This window comes from Dioscorea cayenensis, chromosome 7 (assembly GCF_009730915.1).
Source record: "Dioscorea cayenensis subsp. rotundata cultivar TDr96_F1 chromosome 7, TDr96_F1_v2_PseudoChromosome.rev07_lg8_w22 25.fasta, whole genome shotgun sequence".
NCBI lineage: Eukaryota > Viridiplantae > Streptophyta > Magnoliopsida > Dioscoreales > Dioscoreaceae > Dioscorea > Dioscorea cayenensis.
In genome coordinates, this window is record NC_052477.1 from 5290656 (window position 1) to 5303022 (window position 12367).

A 12367-nucleotide genomic window follows, 5' to 3' on the forward strand; every position below is an offset into this window, starting at 1 on the left:
TTGCAGAGTGGGATGATTGGGATGATGATAATGTGAATGATGACTTCTCATTGCAGTTGAAGAATGAGCTTGATAGCAACTCTGAGAAGAAATAGACTGTGGAGTCATGGAGCCTAAGAACTGATGGATCAATTGGCTGTCTTCTTAGCAATTCTCTCTTGAAGACAAGTTGTTGTGTCAAACTAAGCAGTTCTTTTTTATGTAAACGATAATCTATAACATGTTTTAGGGTTCTAATCCAGTGATTCCAAACACTTGTGCTATGGTTTAATAGAACTTATTTATTAGAGAATTCAGAGATTGCATTTTATTTTATTTTTTAAGCTGGTGAGTTGAATTGCTAGTTTATTTTATCAAAAAAAACCCCAAATTTATATGTATTTCACTATTTTATTTTTTAAAATAAAAAATGTGAGTTCTTAATTGATTAAATAATATATATTTAATTAAAAACTAATTATTAGGCATGTTTTGAGGGGGTTATAACCACCTCTAAAATAATAATTAGAAATTTAAAATTTTAATTGTAGAGGCAGTTATAACCGGCTCTAAAAGTATGAGTGTTGTTAAAACCTTGTTAATTGTAGAGGCGATTATAACCGCTTCTAAAACTATTAATATAATTTTTAAATTTTAATTGTAGAGGCGGTTATAATCGCCTCTAAAACTATAACTAGAGATTTAAAATTTTAATTGTAGAGGCGGTTACAACCGTCTCTAAAACTATGAATTAGTTGCTCTTGTTAATTGAAATTGTAGAGGCGGTTATAACCGCCTCTAAAAACTGCTTCCTTAGCTATTAATTTACCCCAACGGTTATATCAAACCTGCTCTAAACTCTAGAGCCGGGTGAAAAATTCACCGCTAAAGCTATAGAGGCGGTTTTAACCGTCTCTATAGGTGTTCAAAACCGCCTCTATAGCTCTTTTTTAGTGTAGTGTCAGTACTTTGATTAGAAAAGGCCACTTATTATGTTTTACTTTTGTGATTCAAGTATGACTTCTCTGACTAAATCTTTCATAAATATATTGTTACCTGTTCAGCAATGCAAGATGTTTCATCTAATGCGCCTCAGTTTAGAAGAATTCTATGCCATGCATGGGCTTCAAATCCATAGCTAGACCATTCAGTTTTTTCTCGAGTCTATATCTCTTGGTTTCTTTTGTAATCTGGTAATTAGTGATGGAGCACGTTTTTTGCAGTAAAACTATACTGTACTCACCATTTTTTATTCTGTGTGTACCTCTACCCACATTTGATAAAGATAGTATTGTATTCCATGTTTTGTTAAATTAATAACTTGTCTATTTATCTAAACATCTAAAAGGAACATAAGCAACCACTTCATCTAATGTGTTTTTAGACATGAATAACATGTCTGATTTTGTATTTGTTAATTTTAGTTTAATATTAGAGGCCTTAAGTTAAATTTGGAAGAATGAAGTCACATAAATGAGGGTTGGATGAGATATAGGCCTAAATAATGCAAATTTATTATTCTTTGAAAATTGAGAAAACCACTTCACTTTTATTTAAATGAATGAATGATAATTGAATTTTCTTTATTTTTACTATCAGCTTTAATATAATTAATATTAATTAAAATTAAATTAACAGTAATACCATGACTTATGTATTGGTTTAACAATATATAAGTAAAAATAAAGTTTGTTTAAAAAAATATAAAAGTAAAAATATGTAAAAACATTATCATCCATTGTCCATTTCATATTAAAAGAGCAAATTAGCCAAATACACATCACACCACATTCCATCCGATCAAACAAAATAAAATAAATTAAACTAAACATAATTATTTTTCAAACCTTCCATTCTCTCCCCCTCATAAAACAAGGGCTAAGAATGACACATCTAAGAAATTGATCGAATTTTCCATGTTATAAAGAACTTCCCTTTTCCAATGGCAATTAAAGTTTTGCTTTACATTTGGACTTTGAATTGAAGAAAAAAATTGTACTATAAAGACAGAACAAATGAACATAAAATGTGTTCCTTTTTGTTAACAGAGAAAAGAAACAGAAAACACACGGAACATGAGAATGTTTAAACCAACTTTGTTAAAACTTGTTAAAAAGTACCTGTATAACACAGCATGATACACAAATGCTTTGCTCTAATAACTTTTCTAGTGAAATTATATCAAACTTAAATACCAACCCACAAATATTCCGCATAGTAACTAATACATGGGAGATGCGCTTCCATTCAAAATTACAAGACAATCAAAGAACTAAATACAAGACGATGAGCTATCCACATCATGATGCGGGTACTCTCCGGCCCAAACCATCATTGACTGCTTTCTGAATGAGTGGATGTATCCCCTCGACAAAAACTTCAGCATCCAACATCTCAATATACGGCCATATCTGCAAATAATGCTCTCTAGAAAGTTTAGTTACTAAGTTCCCAATCGAAATTCAAGCAACCGAAAGATATACTAACCTCAGTTACGTATTGCCTAGAAATGGCCTTCAGATAACCTAAGGTTGTTAGACACCACTGCTCCCGTTCACCGATGTTATAGGGCTTGGTTGCCTTTTCTCCATTAGATCGGCTGTCAGAGAAGCGTAATTTAGTCCAATGAGTTCCGAGGAGCATTGACTAGACATGGGCAAATGATTATGGGTTCTCTTTGTATGCGTACTAAAAAAATACCTCTAGTTGTCTATTAGACAAACAAAACAATGTAATTTTATGTACCCTGGAAAACCTATAAAAAATTCGCTTTTATAGCCCTCCCCATCTGATAAATTGAATATTATAATCTAAGATTAATAAAAATACTAAAACTATCAACAACAAAATCTCAAGGATATATTTAAAAATGAAATCTACACTGCTTTGAGGTCTAAAGAGTAGTTAAGGAATTCAAAGTAACAATATATTTTTCAATTTAGAGTAATAATTAATTTTGTATGAAGTTGGTCAACTGGAGGGGTGCAGAAGCAAATTTTTCGGGTTTTCCGGAATATACTGACAATTACAATATTTTAGAGGTTAACTAGATAACTAACACTATTTCCAGGAGTATAATGACAAAAAAAAAACCTAAAACACAAGTCACCTGGCTTTGGCTTTTCCATTTTCGCTATCCACATCCATTGTAGTTGATTCTTCAGTGTCAACAGCCATGGAATCAACATGAGCATCGCGTAAATTAGGAACCTTTCCACCGTCAGAAACAGGAGCCAACCGATCAGTTAGCACACCCACGAAGTTCTTGTACAGTGTCATGAACAATGCCTGCATGGCACCATCAATAAAAGTTGAGCAGAGCTTGAACGCAGTATATTATAGTGACGGAATTGAGACATGGATTACAAATGGCAGTTAAAGTAACAGCAGTGGTTGAGGTAAAATCAATCAGAATCACACAAATGATTATGACAAGTGCCATGACATGTCTAATGTGATGTATCCCCCATGTTCATCCCTTAAAAAATTGTAACGCTAGAATACTGTGGACTGAAATAATTCAAAAGGCGGATTTAGACATGTAAAATGAGACCCAAAATCCATTAGGATCCAAGTCTCCATCCGTCATGAAAAGGTCCTCAAGAAAATATGAGATCATCTGTTTTCAGAGTTCTCTTGGTTGAATGAATCCAAATGCAGTGTCAAATTCAAACATAAATCTCCATATAGAACAAATAACTTTAGCTTTGAATATGATGGTTTCTGATAGCTGAGGAAGGGGGTGATGTGTTATAACATGAAGATGGCATTCCAAGAAATTTTAATTCAAATTGATATATTAATATATTCTTCATTAAATAGAGCAATGATTGTGATAAATTGTATACCTTATTTTCCTCAAGAGCTCTTAAAAGAAGGGCTTCCTTAGCTTCCAAAGACTCCTTGAGCGATGACACCTCCTCTGTTGCCCTATCAACATATCCTTTAAGGCGCTTAAGCCTCCCCGGTTTTTCAGCTGGCACCTGTTGACCATCAACAACTTCAAGCTTGGCTTCAGCAGCCTCCAACTCTTCCTTTGTTTTGCTAGCAGTGTCCTCTGCTAACAAAATACCTCTCTCAAGTGATGAGATCTCTTTTCTCAAATCACAGATACGATTGTAAGTTTTGTTGATTGCATTTCTCAGAACCTATAAGAATGGCAGGTGTTAGTTAACAGTTATAAAAGCTTAAATTGATTAATGAATGATATCAAAAATTCATTTCTTATACAGAATGATTCATAATAAGCAGTCAAATTTGTGTTATATGCAAAGTCAAGCATTTGTAGGGCACAATGAGACAGGAAGACTGCACGCTTGAAGGTGTGCACACAAACACCCCATCATTAGAAAACAATCAACAATTTCAAGCTCAAAATTACAACATCATGTTTAATGCAGAATTTCAAATTTTAGTAGCTTACGGTACACCTGGAATTTATTTAAATCTCTTCGCGGCTGTAGTTGTATTTAAATACTAATGAAATTACCAGTGGAACTTCAGAAGTCATCTATCACAACAACTTTTCCAATTCATTTTCATCATTTCATGGTACAAAATTTACCAATAAAAATTCACAACAATTTTGATATTAATTCTAGTGCCCTTCAGTGACTAAAAGGTTTGAAACAATTGGAAATGAAAACAGGAAAAAAAAAACCAAGATAAGAAAGGTGGGTACTTCCAAATAATAACAACCAAATCGTTCATTGCACACGCCACAAAGCCAAAGTGATTTTAACATGCTCATCAAAGAGAACTAAAAAAAAAAAAAGGCACATACGACAAATAGATCTCCAATAATGGATCATGCTGCTATCAAGTCGTAGGAGTTTTAATAATAGTCAACGTAATAGTGGAAAACTCGGATATCAATGTGACAAAAAAAGCTACCCACTAAACATTGGTAGAGCCCATATAATACAAAGTGAAAACACATACCTCCCATGGACGATCTGATGTATGGAACTGCTCAATATTAGATGAAGAGAAAACCCAGTTTACAATGGACAGATTGGAAACTAGTCGATATCCCATCATTCTGTCAATGGCTATAGCAGTCATCTGCGTATTGTTCTTCCAATAGGAACCCACTTCATCTAATAGCAAAACTTGGCCATCCCTCTCTGGGCATAACTTACCAATCACTTGGCCATACCTTTCCAAGACAGTGATTAGATGAGTAAAACTTTTGGAACCAATATCCATAAGTGTCTGAATGACAACCTCCATTGCAAGTTTAGAACCATGAACAGGAATGACAGTTTCCTCTACCCATGACATTATTTCTCTCGCTGTTTTCCTTCCCTTGACCAAGCTGCATAACTCAGCTGAGATTTTGTGGCCCTCTGTCTTTTCTTCTCCATCAATGACACTGTATTTGAAGCTAGTTCCTTCCTTGGGGGGAAGTAACTCCTCTAGCAATGGTGCATTTTCAATGCTCTGTAAAGAATAATAATACAAGATTACTAGTTGATGAAATGTGTTTGTTACAGAATCAAATAAAAAGAAGGTAAGACACATGAATCAGACAGGTAATATAACCACTTCACAGCCCATCAAAGACCTTAAGATGCATGGTTCTCCCACAATCAAGAAACTAGGAATCAGCAATTTAGGAAAGGCAGTTACCTGTTTTATTTTGTCCCAGTATGATAATCGGACTTCCCTTTCCAAAACTTCTTGAACAAAAACCCGCTGTGGGGCCCATCTAGGAAGTTCTTGGACATGTGCCCATTCTTCCCAGGGCCAAATGTATTGAAAATTTGCTCTGCCAACATCAAAATATCAAATTAGGTGGTTAATGGAGCCTCCAAATGATGTGAGGGAGAAGACATTGCCAATTAAAATTGTGTAGCATTGGGCATCTTAAAATAGACTGACAATTTCTGAAATAACCTGCCTCAATCTTTCATGCCATATGAGAAATGAGAAGACCAGAGGAATAGCATATGAAGTAAATCATCGAAAACTATGAAATCTAATGAAAACATGGTAGTGATTTATTATGGATGTCATAAATTGCTTTAAGGCATGTAACTAGCCACAGTATGAAGCTTCCAGTTGCAACATGAGGAACACTGCTGTCCAAACAACAAAGTGCTTGATGTCTGTCCGTTAAGTGTGCAAAGGCTAGTCTAAAGGCAATGGCGGCAAAAACTTAAAAGCATAAAACTAGTGAAACAAATATTATAGTGTAGTTTCAAAACATCAAATCATCAAACCAAAAACCAGTGTCATGCCATAGTTCAAGTTGGAGAAAAACAAGAGGGGAATGAAAAGAGCATTACAAGAGTGACAGTACTCACAAATGATGAGAAAACCATAGAATAAGCCTTGTCCGGCACTCCATATCCATATCAGCAATCCTGTCAAACAGAACCCGAACCGCTCCAGCTACTACGGCCGGGAATGCCCCAGGGAGTGCCTAGAAAGGGAGACAAAATAAAAAGGGGTTTTGATGGCTGTGCATTTATTAACCATACAACCAATACTATTCATTAATCATACAACAAATGCTACCATGTCTAAAAAAGGAAACTATTTCAGAACAGAACCACAGAAATGATCGAATTGCTGGTTGACAAATACATGTAATCGAGCATTTAATGCTGGCATCCATCCCCTTCAAAAGTAGATGCCATTATCTTCCTGCACAGGCTACTATTGAACACTTATCATGCAGAAAGAAGCGTCCTCCTCTGTTCATTCATTCATAATCAAAAGATATGTTCAAAAGGATCTTTCCTATGTAATTCTTTTTCTAGTGTTTAAAACCAGATGATATCCAAAGTCAAAACAATAGTTCCCCACCTTAACGATCTGCATCTATTGCCCTGTTTGTGTTCTTTAATGTTAAACCATTAATTTCCATTGAAATAAGATGTACAAAAGAAAAGCAACAACTTTATGGCAACTTGAAAGTACAATTTACAAATTTGTTAGTTAAAATGAGGCACATGATAAGCTGACACTGCAGGGGAAATTTTACATTCAATGTTATTTTGCATATGTCTAAGAGACCCGTGGAATGATAGGACATGCATAATATGTGAATTGATATGGTTATATAAATATAGGGCTGTAAATGGGCCAAGCTTGATCAGGATGAGCCAACTCGACTCAGTTCAAGGTTGCATAGCTGGAACCTTGAAATTGGCTCGAAGCTTAGCTCTATTTACCTCAAAATTAAAATCAAATTGATTTATTTTCCAAGAATTCAAATCTAACTGGATTTAGTTCAAAATTAAAACTTCATTCATAGCTTGATTATTTTATAAAGATAAACAATACAAATTATATAATATTTTTAATTTAATAGCATATTCTATGATAATATTATATATTTATAAAAATATAAAAATATAAATGTATTAAAATATTTTGAGCTATCAAGCCAAACTCAATCAACCCCAGCTAGGCTCGAGCTCAGCTTAATTAATTTTGAGATTAAAAACCATGCACAAGCTTGGTTCCAAAGCTCAAAAATTCATGCCGAGCTTGAGCTTTTCTTAAACCGAGCTCGAGCTCTACCCACAAATAGCTTGAACTATTGGTAACCCTATATATATATATACATAATTTAAAGTATTAAATGCTATAACCCTGGCATTGGATTTGGTGAACTGCTAACAAAGTTAAAATCCTGATAATCAAATAATTACAAGGTTACCTTGCAAAGGTCAATGATCACCAAGGTGTAGTATAATGGCTTAAATGGAGGTTGAGGCAGTAACAGTAGCTGAAAGAAAACAGCAAATGCTGGATGAATGTATTGAACATGATTAAGATACAAGCAGAGAAAATAAATAAGCAAACGAAACAAATGATAGAGGTAGAATTAGCATCTGTTCAACAGAAGCATGAAAGCAAGAGGTTTAAAGTTAACACAGCATTTTCCACCAAATTAGTATTCTAGAAAAGATAATATAATACACAACAGAAAACATAAAGGAATATTACAAATACCAAGTGTAAAGTCAGAAACTGAACATTTATACAAGGGTTAGATCTTCGATCAGAAAAATAAATAAATAATAGCACAGCAATTCTCCAAAGAAACAAGATGGTCACAACTATAGAAGATAAACAGTAAAAGTGATCCTAACCTTCTAAGAAGAAAACCTTTGTTGTTCCATATACCCTTCCAAAGTAAATACTTGGGAAAGCATGTATCCATTCAGTTTCATCACAGATCACCTCAAAGTGCTAAGCTATCTAACAAAGCACTAAAAGAGTTGATTACATGAGCAATTGCCAATTTAACCAGTGGTTTAGAAACAACCAACTGTATCAATTAGGCATTCATAGGCTTTTGTTATTGCAAATCTTGAACACCAACCAGATTTAGGACACTGATGGTAGTAGATATGTCCAATCAAAAATTCAAAATCTCAAAGACAACACGAAACAAGAAAAGAAATGCAAATGTGCACTCAGAAATTCATTTACACGTCTTAATTTCTTAATTGAGAAGAAACAGCAGTAAATACACACGCAGAATTTTCTAAGTTCTTCACTAATCATGGACAAAGATAACGCTTGATATCACCATAAATGCCCATAGAAGGTTTCCCCCTTGCCTTTTTAAAATAATATCATCTAACAATTTTTCCCCCATAAAATTGAGATCATGTTGACAGCAACATGTCCAGAAAACTCATACCGCACATCAATCACTAGGTACACTGGTTAAAAAAATAAAATTTGTAGGTTGTGACTTGTGAGAAAGAGTTAGACAAGATCCAACAATCAACAATACATACTTCATCCTAGGTGATCAACCAGAACTTTTTAATTGATTGATTGATTAATTGGGCATAGTCACTCAATACAACAAAGGGTAGAAAAATAACAAATGACAAATTAAAGAGATTGGGAAAAAAATGAAATGGGAAGAAGGCCTTCAGCCAAAAAGAGAGTGGCTACATGGATTATTGGTAATCTTATGAAGTGCCAATTATAGCAATTAGTTCAAAGGGTTAAATTGTAGTTCTGTGAGAAATCGCTCCAGCAAAATCAAAGGCAAGCATCTTGACCAAAAAAAAAGTGCAACAGTCATTTCTAGGTTCTAAACTCCAGGAAACAACACAATTGCAAAATACATTAAAATGCAGCTACAGAACATTAATTCGCACCAAAGAGCACCAGAGATAAACTGCATCAACTTTCAATACAAGAAATGCAAACAAACTCAAGCTAATAGGAGAAAAGAGGAAGCTTATATATATTATAAGATTGTACAGCAGGTTGCCAGGCAGATAGTGGTAGCATCCCCTATTCATGGTGCTGTGAGACAGTCAATAACACATACAACAGTATTCAAGTAATAATCAAGTGATAAACATCTAATAAAACATGAGCAGTGAGATCACTGAATTCCATGATGGCAAATAACAAAGGGACTTACATTTTTGGCAAGGATGAAAAAGATTCATATAACCACCAGTAGGACAAAAAGATAATAATAAAAATAAACAAATAAATAAATCAAGAAAAGAATAATGAGTTTCAAGCAAAGGCGTGATTAAACCTCAATAAATGCAACTAAAAGAAAAAACAAAATACACTTTGATAAAACTATGATGTGGCCAATCACAGCATGGCACATTTGGACACATGCAACATATTTGCTTCAAAGTTCAAAGCTCTGACATAATTATCAGAGGGTAAAACAATAAAAACACAAATAAAGTATCAAACAATATAACAACAGCAGGTGGTAACACGAATGCTTTCCATATAAGCTATTAAGAATTCAAGCTGGATACCACCAACCAATTGCCATAAAAGCTAATTAGAGTAAATGCGGGAAAGTAACTGAAGTAAATAAACAAACATCAGAGAGAAAGTACATCACAGACTTGAAAGAAGATTTATATCAAATTTCAGACTCAAATACGTGGAACCCATAAGGAACAGAACACCACTTTCTTTATTAGTTAGGAGGGAAAGCACATACAACAACAATAACAAAAAGCCGTTAGTCCAACTAGTTGGGGTCAACTCCATAAATCCTTCCCTTCCATGTTACTCTATCAACTATCAAGGGCCAAAAGACATAACATGCAGGGCAAATACATAACATTATTAAAACAAAATTAACAAACTTGGCAGGAACCACAAAAATATAAGAAGAGAAAATGAAAAAGTTGACAGACAAAGGGTGACAACAGCAAACCACATCATGAAGATATTTTAGAGCAGCAAAGATGCATTTTTGTAAGATGTGCTCAGTAAATTTACAAAAAAAAAAAAATTCATACAATTTCTGGTTAGACGGGATGAATCCAGCCAACTTTGTAGCATCAGTAACCATACAAAATCACTTATTATGGCATAACATAACATTTTATAGTGGAAACATGCCTCCAAAGAATACTGAATGTTTCAGCTGTGATCAGGACTAATGCCGATTTGGTCAATATTTGGTTTTTGTTGAATTTTAATTAGATAATCTACTCAATGAATAACTATTTACACATTCCAAAGTTTTAGGCAAAGAAAAAAGTAACAAATATAAATTTACAATAAATAACCACCATCACGCTCCATCGTAGAATGACAAATACAATATTTGACTATCCTATAACAAGTAACAACTTAGAAATTGATATGACTTTTAACATGGAAAAAAATACTTATTCCCTTGTTCAACCATCTCTATAACATCTTTTAGCATGAAAAAAACTTATTCCCTTGTTCTCCCATCTCTATATATCCTTTACAAATGCAAGCTAAACTACTTTTGCTCTTAAATCTTAACATTAAACGAAGAATACGATGCACCAAAAACAGATAACTTAATAAGCATTTAGCTGTTAATGAAGTGTATGTGAATAACAGATCTTCAAACAGTTCATAATGTGTGCCAGATTGTGGAAGTGTCAGATGTTACATTAACTTTACTCTTAACTTCAAATAGAAATTCTGTTATCATTACTAGATGAAGCAAAAAATAAAAACTATAAGGATTTGCTTTCCAACAAATGAGAAAGTTGACAAATATTCAAGTATTATCGAGTGGTTATCATCTGTTATGCTACATTTTGCTTCATATGGCAAAACACATCCCAGCAGCAGGAGGACAAACAAAATTGTGATTAAAAGGGATGGCCAACAATGAAATCCAAGGGAGCATCGCTAACCAAATGACTTATAATGGGTAAAAAAAAATGCAACCTAAAATTATCATTTTAATGCAATGAGTGGGCTATCCCCTGCTCACAACTTATTCCTTATTTCATTAGTTTGCATGGTGAACCCAATGGCCTATTCACCTGAAGGTATCCCCAAATCTGTAAGTACACAAAAGTCTACATACAGTTACTTCAGAAGGATTAACCTTTGTGCCAAGAAAAGAACAGAATATACCAGTACTTACTGCAACAATTCAAAGAGTTACCTGGGAGAATACGGTCTCTGCCATCAAATATTCATAGCGAAATGGAACAGGTAGACCAACCATGTATGCAGCACATTCTTTGCGGCTATCTTTCCATGAACCAAATGATATATTAGAGTTCAAGTAAATATAACAATTACAATAGAAAAATAAAAATTTTAAATAAAGCATAATAAAAAAGAAAAAGCTAAATGAAAATTTTAAATGATGGTCTTCACACTCAAAGGAATGAAGCTATCAAATGAAGAGGGATCCACAACCATCAATAAGTTAAATAAGTTAAAAAAGATGTCTAATATACATCAATGACGCAAAACAATAATAGTTTAAAGCTGATAAACAGAAATCAACTAGAAAATGGCATGACTTGCATTGGTTCAGAAAATGGCCTCAACCATAAAGCAAATTTCTGTAAAACTGAATTGAAACAATATAATATGGTATCATGCATGCATGCAAGGCTGAGAAACTATTAAAGTTAGTGCACATGATGATAGCTTCAAAATTTGAGTTCATAAGCAGCAAGATATTTCCAATCATAAATGGTCAAAACATGAGGACAATTCTGAACTAACAAATGAAGCAGCAATCCATAGGCAGAAAAAATAAAAAAATTCTGAACTATCAAATGAAGTAATCAGCCATAGATATATTTCAAAACATTAAGATTCATTGCTATAAGCATATTATCATTATTATTTAGTACACAGAAGGACAAGTTGTACAGACCATCCATTAAAGAATAGAAGAACGTCAAGCAAATATTCCTCGACAACAAAGCGATCTATTGGTTGCATAATCTGCAGTAAATAAAGAAATAACACAAGTTATAAAAAAAATTACAGGAAGTCTCAGCATCAAAGCTAATTCTATGGCTATAGAACCAGAAATGGAACGTAACCATAAGCAAATAATTATTCTGCACATGAAAATTGTCATGATAAATTGCATCAAAAGCATTTAAATATCAGCAATACGTAACTG

At 33.6% G+C, this 12367-nt stretch overlaps 1 protein-coding gene across 2 annotated transcripts; it reads right to left on the reverse strand.

Annotated features, from left to right (window-relative positions):
* Window positions 1-2055: 2055 nt before the first annotated feature.
* On the reverse strand, window positions 2056-12211 carry LOC120264824 (nuclear cap-binding protein subunit 1). Of its 2 annotated transcripts, none has more exons than XM_039272679.1 (10): window positions 12113-12211; window positions 11384-11468; window positions 7652-7720; window positions 6288-6406; window positions 5611-5749; window positions 4921-5421; window positions 3828-4127; window positions 3089-3267; window positions 2467-2578; window positions 2056-2390 (listed from the first exon to the last, which is right to left on the reverse strand). In XM_039272679.1, exons 1-10 carry the CDS (start codon window positions 12178-12180, stop codon window positions 2280-2282), a joined length of 1683 nt encoding a protein of 560 aa, XP_039128613.1. In that variant the 5' UTR covers window positions 12181-12211; the 3' UTR covers window positions 2056-2279. The 2 variants fall into 2 exon arrangements, with proteins under 2 accessions (XP_039128613.1, XP_039128614.1); XM_039272680.1 differs by having other exon boundaries at window positions 11384-11472; window positions 12113-12197.
* Window positions 12212-12367: the final 156 nt, after the last annotated feature.